The 6,052-nt window shown below is 42.1% G+C and overlaps 1 protein-coding gene across 1 annotated transcript; it reads right to left on the reverse strand.

Moving 5' to 3' along the window:
* Positions 1–1,939: 1,939 nt before the first annotated feature.
* Positions 1,940–2,299, reverse strand: LOC149188732 (uncharacterized). Its single transcript, XM_089410048.1, has one exon. It carries the CDS (start codon positions 2,297–2,299, stop codon positions 1,940–1,942), a length of 360 nt encoding a protein of 119 aa, XP_089266174.1.
* Between the last annotated feature and the right edge of the window lie 3,753 nt (positions 2,300–6,052).

Raw genomic sequence — 6,052 nt, forward strand, 5'->3', positions numbered from 1 at the left:
CCCGTATCTACCGGCACTTTCAGCAATAGCCCTCGAAGCGCAGACTGAGGTCTCACTCGAGGTAGCATGGGAGGGTGCTGGAACCATTTTTCCACACCTTAGGGATGTCTAGATGTGGTTTGGAGATTTCGCGCACTGGTTTACAGCTCCGCGTTGCTCGGTCTTCACACAGATCTAGCTTGGTTATATCTTTCTTATTAGTGCGCTTTTCTATTAGGTGAAGTATTTACCAATTACCAAGGTCTTTAAGAAAACATTAAACCAACACAACTAATTCACACATTAAAATGAACCCAGATTTACATTCATTTAAACCATAAGTAGATTAAATTAAACAGATATTATGATAGCTCATAAGAAACACATAATTTCAGAAGAAACTTATCTTTATTTCCACTTTATCTTTAATACATCCAGATCCGCCCTGCGCACTCAGCTGCAGGGGTCCGCGCACACAGATGCAGACTTTCTAGGCCTTTGTGCACACAGCTGCAAAGCCTCTACCTACTACCCTTATCCCTCGACTTAGACTTACAGATGATTTCAATCTATCTTCTTCAAGTACCCATTACATTTGATCCTTCCAAGAACTACCTTTCCCCCTTAGAGCCACACTCTATTTATACCCTTCCTTGGCCTACAATCCTACGTAGGCCGACTCTATCTATATTTCCTCACATTTTTTTCAGGTGGAATACCCTTTGAATCAACCTATTATAATTCGTTCTCTATGCTTTCAGCAGGGTTTTTACAATCATTTAATCCATTTTTTCAGGCTTTTTGCCCCAAAACCCTTACGCAGGACCTCTTCTACCCCACAGTCCCCCAGAACTATCATCATGACTCATCCTGAGTCACTCGCCGACGCAGCTAGATGCTCCTTCCTGGCTTCTCGGTTCACCTCCCTTTGAGTGTCACTTGTCGTCCTGTTGTTCCTCCATTGTCTCCTACAACGCTTCGTCTAGCTCCTATTTCAGTGTATCTACCATGTTTCGCAACAGATGATGCTCATTCTTCTCTACTTGGTTAACAGAGGACACCCCCCTTATAGTATTTTAGCACAAGTGGGGGAGCCACATACGGTATCTCCTGGTACCACCGCAACCACTTCTGACCTTCGTATCTTCTGTTCGCACCGTCTGCTACAGGTCGTGTTGCAATTTTTCAAGACCCTAGCTGCTGTTCGCAAGATCCCAATCCTCAAGGGACATCAAAGACGACTTATTAACTGCATATCTACCCGTGGTCTCCGTCTGTCCATCCTTTCGTTGTTCTGTTGTAGTATGCCGGCTTGCCCCTAGGCAAGGCAACAACCTCTAGACCAATTTTGCTTTGTGTTCCCTCTTTTTTGATACATCTCCTGCTGGTGAGGTTGCAGTCTGCGGGATGCCTGCAGTGGTCACCCCCATACTCCTTAGAGAGCACTACCTTTCCATCGGTCAACTTACTACCTTCGGGTGCATGTCTTGTGTAGAGGTAATGAACAGTTCCATCTATGTTGCCAAAGCGTAGGTCATGCAGGAGAGTCCCTTCGGTGATTTATAAGCCATGTGAATTTCAAATGCACTAGTTGCCACCTGTTTCAGTTCGTGTAACCTGCTCATGTAAAACCTGTGGCAGCTCGTTCCATAACTGGTTCGTACTGTTTCTCGTAATTGTCCACCACCCATTCCCTTTTACCATAATGTAGACATCATGTCATGAATAGTGATATCAACAGTCATCATTCCTTTTATTAGCGCGTCTACATTATCCCTTTTGCGCAATTACGGTCCTTATGTTCGGTGAAATGTACGCGCACCATAGTACTCGCGCATCTGTCCCCCAGACTAATTTATTGTCCCACACTCTCTTTCAACTGGGTGGAGCGGTGAGACTATCTTTTGAATGGCCAGTTAGGTGATCAGCCCACCTGTGTAGACCTTTAGGCGACTGTCATTCACTCTTCCAGCTGGCGAAAGGGGTCTCCATTGAGTTTAGCCAGCTGAACCGCGCCCTCATCGGTAACTTGTTTGACGGCATAGGGTCCCAACCAGTCCATGCGGAGTTTACCTAGGAATTTTTTGAACTTACTGTCATAAACCAATACTAGATTGTTCTCCTTGAAGGTGTGCACCTTGATATGGCGATCGTGCCACCCTTTCTCACGCTGTTTCTTTACCTGCTGACAGAATCTAGCCAAAAATTGTTCTTCCTCTAATCCTTTGAGTTTTTCGAGCCTCTCTTCCAATGCCCCACAGCCTGCCACACCAATGATTTCCATAATCCACATACTAGGATCAATATATTCCATAGGCATAACGGCCTCATTTCCATAAACTAAGTGAAATGGTGTTTGGCCTGTCAGCTTCTTGCATGTCTTTCGGTATGCCCATAACACAACTGGGATGCGCAAGTCCCAGTCATTGCATCATGCATTACAGACCTTAGTCAACATGTTTTCCAAAATTTTGTTGAAGGCCTCGACGGTCCCATTTTCTTGTGGATGGTAGGGTGTGCTCTGTTGGTGATATATCTGAAATTCCTCAATGAGTGTGCTGATCGTTTCATTCAAGAAATGCATTCCCCTTGTTATCACAAAATCAAGCACTGAAAGGCTGCTAATCAGCAAGACTCTGTGTAACTATTTCAAACCAGACTTTTGACTAAGGCTTAGCCTCCTTAGCCTGAGAGGGCTCTCTCAAAAGGTTATTGATTTTAATTATTGATGAGATGGCTAACTCTTTCAAAGTAAATTTAACACATATGTTGGCTGGACAGACATTACAAACACTTCCATTGGGCTCATGGAGTTAATCATCACTTCAGCAAACTATGAAACTACTCATTCATAGAAGTCAGGGCATGTAATGTTTAAACACTCAAAATACCTCTCATAGAAACCTCAACTTACAAATACACACAGGAAGTCAGAGCAACAATGTGAATTCTGAGTGATTGTGTATCTATACAGCTGTAAAACATAAAAGATAAAACAAAACCACATATATCTTGAGCATTTGAAACACTGTGTGAATCCTGAGAAGAAAAAGCAGTCATTTGTATTACTGAAATAAGTTTTTACACAAGCCAAGATAAACTCTGTTTTCTCCAAAACATCCAACCCTCATTACATCAAAATTTTCTCTATATATAGAAACATCTCCTTAACTACTTTGAGCTTCCTCCTCCAGCATGAGGGGAGCTCGATGACTGCTACTAATTACCCTTATCTGCTATTTAACTGACTCATTAAATACAACAAGTGCTAAACTGGAATTTTAAAGAGTCCTAATTAAACTAAAGATCTAATTATATCCTCCTCGTAGAATGATTCTTTCTTGCTCCTTGACACCTGTCTCCTTTCAGTTTGGCCGAGATAGCTGAGAGGAGGATTCAATGTTCCATGCTAGCTTTGGATGCTGGATGCGTTGATGGTTCAATAATGTTAGGAGACAAACCCCTGTTTTTCCGGTCTCTGTCTTCCATCACCTATTCGAAAATGTAGCAGCATGTTTCCAACTCTTTAACACCCCAAAAATGAAGAGCACCATCATGATACCAGATGCGCTGGAGGCTTAGTTGATGAACAGGTGTGCAAGCCAAAACAATACTCCTCGTATGCACCTCCTTCCAAACCCTAATAACTGAACATAAAGTGCCTTTATGATGAAAACTTTAACTTGAGACAAAAACACTTCACTTTACAAAAGAGGCACACCTGTCATCATTTGAATGGCTTATGTTAACTTCATGTGGTCTTCTTAATGTTCCTTAGGTGTTTCCTTTGGCAAATATCTGATCCTCCCATCAAACTGTTTGTTTTCGTTCAAAAACAGCACCTACAGCAGTTTCGTAGCGCGCTACGAAACCGCTGTTTTTTGTTTATACAACTTGTATTTGCTCTGAGTTTTTCACTGCTTATACCTCCAATGGCTAAAACTCCTTTATATATGGCAGGGGTCTAGATGCCTTTAAAATAATGAAACTAAGCCAAAATTTTACAAAACTTAGAACAATACCTCTCTTTGAGCAGCAACTTTATTTATCAGCTAATTGATCTAGCTGAGCCTTTAATTCTTCCACCTTCTTCCACTGACCTAGCTGTGATTCCAATTCTTTAATCCTCCTCTTCATGGCTTTGTTCTCAGCCTTTAAACACATGTTTATTTTTCTGATGCATTGGGCCTGTTTGAGAGCTGGAACCGTCCATGTGTAGACATCAGCTACTGAATCCACCTGGCTTACTAGGTTTTTACTCCCCTTTAACACAGCTTTCCGATAGTTTGCATATCTGACTGCAACCTCCCTAGTGGCTTTCTTCACCTTATCAATTTCAATCTTTTCTGCCTCCAGCTGGTCCTTTATGGCTATAACATTACCTCCTTGGGAAATAATGACTGTTCTATTGGAGTGCTTTTGCTTGCTTTTCTCTGCCACCTCTGCTCTAGACAATTTTTCAACTTCCTCTGTTCTAGGTAGTTTAGAGGCTTCCCTTACTTGTCTTCTTGTAACAGGTCTTCTTGGCTTGAGGACAAATTCATCACCGGGCTCTTCAAACCTCAGTCTCTTTGAAGCTTTAGATTTCTTAGTGCTTTCCGGTGATGATTGAGTTAAATCTATGTGCATTGGTTCAATATGCACTGGCTCCACCTGCTCAAACTCAATGGCCTCAAGCAAATCACTCAAGCTGGCTTTAGATGTAGGGCTTTCGTCAACAGCCAATGATTTGCCCTTATCTTTACTTACTTGACTCCTTGTCCTAGCTCTAGACACTGTTTTAGATTCACTTGGTCCAGGTACAACTTTCTCATGCTTAGTTTTCTCTTTTGATGATGGCTGAGGCTGCTCTTTAATAATCAGTGACTTCACTGATTTCTTCAACTGTGACTTGGCCTTCTTTTTATCCTTTTCTTCCTTTCGAAGCTGGGCTATTGTGGGCTCTTCATCAACTGATTTTTCTCTTTCTCTAACTGGCTGTGGAGTAAGCCCTGTTTTACTCTGGAAACCAGCCATGAAGATAAAAGAGTTCCAATCTCTACCAATTTTCTGAAGACCATCCAGCACTAACAGTTTTACCAAACCATGGTGAAATAATGATGTTTCACAGTCATCCTTTCTTAATTGCACTTTATCACACATTTTGCTGAGACTACGAAACAGGTAAAATGGAATATCTATGGATGCTTTACCAGTAAAATGCAACAACAACTTAAAGTGATAGGAGTAAACCTTGTTATATCTACCCTCACAGGTTAAATACTTTTGAATACAAGTAAGAAGAAGGGCATAGTGCTCCTTAACATAATTTCTAGGTACAGCCTTTGTTAGATCCTCATTCACATGTGCCTCTTTCAAGAATTCTTTGCAGGGGTTCATATCAAATTTGAAGTTCTTGAACCACTCTTGTCCCCCCCTTGGAATCTCAGTTACAGCAGCAATGGCCTCAGGGGACACTTGAACCTCTAGCATAGCAACTTTAGAATTCAAACCGGTGAAATTTAAGGCAAAATCCTTTGTTACCTGAGCATGGCCACCCTGCAGCTTCTCACAGAAATTCCAACAGCCGGCATCCTTGAAGGATTTCTTCACGCCTTCATCTCTTAGTGCGAGGTCCAAACCTTCAGGCTCTGTTCTTTGACATTTCCCAGACCTATGCCCCTTCCTCTCGATTTGCCTTTGAAATTTCCGCACAGTCAATTACCAACAGCTCCAACTAAACTGATGTTTCAGTTCTTTTTCACTCAGGCTCGCTTGCAATTCAGGCTCACTTGATAAACTTGGGCTCGCTTGCAATTCAAATATCTCATTACCCAGGCTGGCCGTTTACGCAGCATTTAAGATCGTCATGTAAAATCTATGCACGGCAAAACCAATTTGAATAATATTAATGTGCATGCCTACAAACCTATTGGTGGAGTGATGGTTTATGAGTATTTGGGAGGTACGCCAACTGACATGAACGGACGGGAACGATGACTCAACAACTGACATGACCCTCTGAAAAATATCTGCTGCAAAACGCAGGAATCCGCGATTTCGCAGCGCGGCTAGTTTTGAATTGTCAAAATGT

The sequence above is a fragment of the Pinus tabuliformis genome, chromosome 3_1, assembly GCF_031772625.1.
Source record: "Pinus tabuliformis cultivar Carrire ecotype Pingquan chromosome 3_1, CPIR1, whole genome shotgun sequence".
In the NCBI taxonomy this organism is placed as follows: Eukaryota; Viridiplantae; Streptophyta; class Pinopsida; order Pinales; family Pinaceae; genus Pinus; species Pinus tabuliformis.

Bases quoted from the DNA above. Each gene is read 5' to 3' on its own strand.
- LOC149188732 (XM_089410048.1), bottom strand. From the start codon at position 2,299: ATGCCTATGGAATATATTGATCCTAGTATGTGGATTATGGAAATCATT.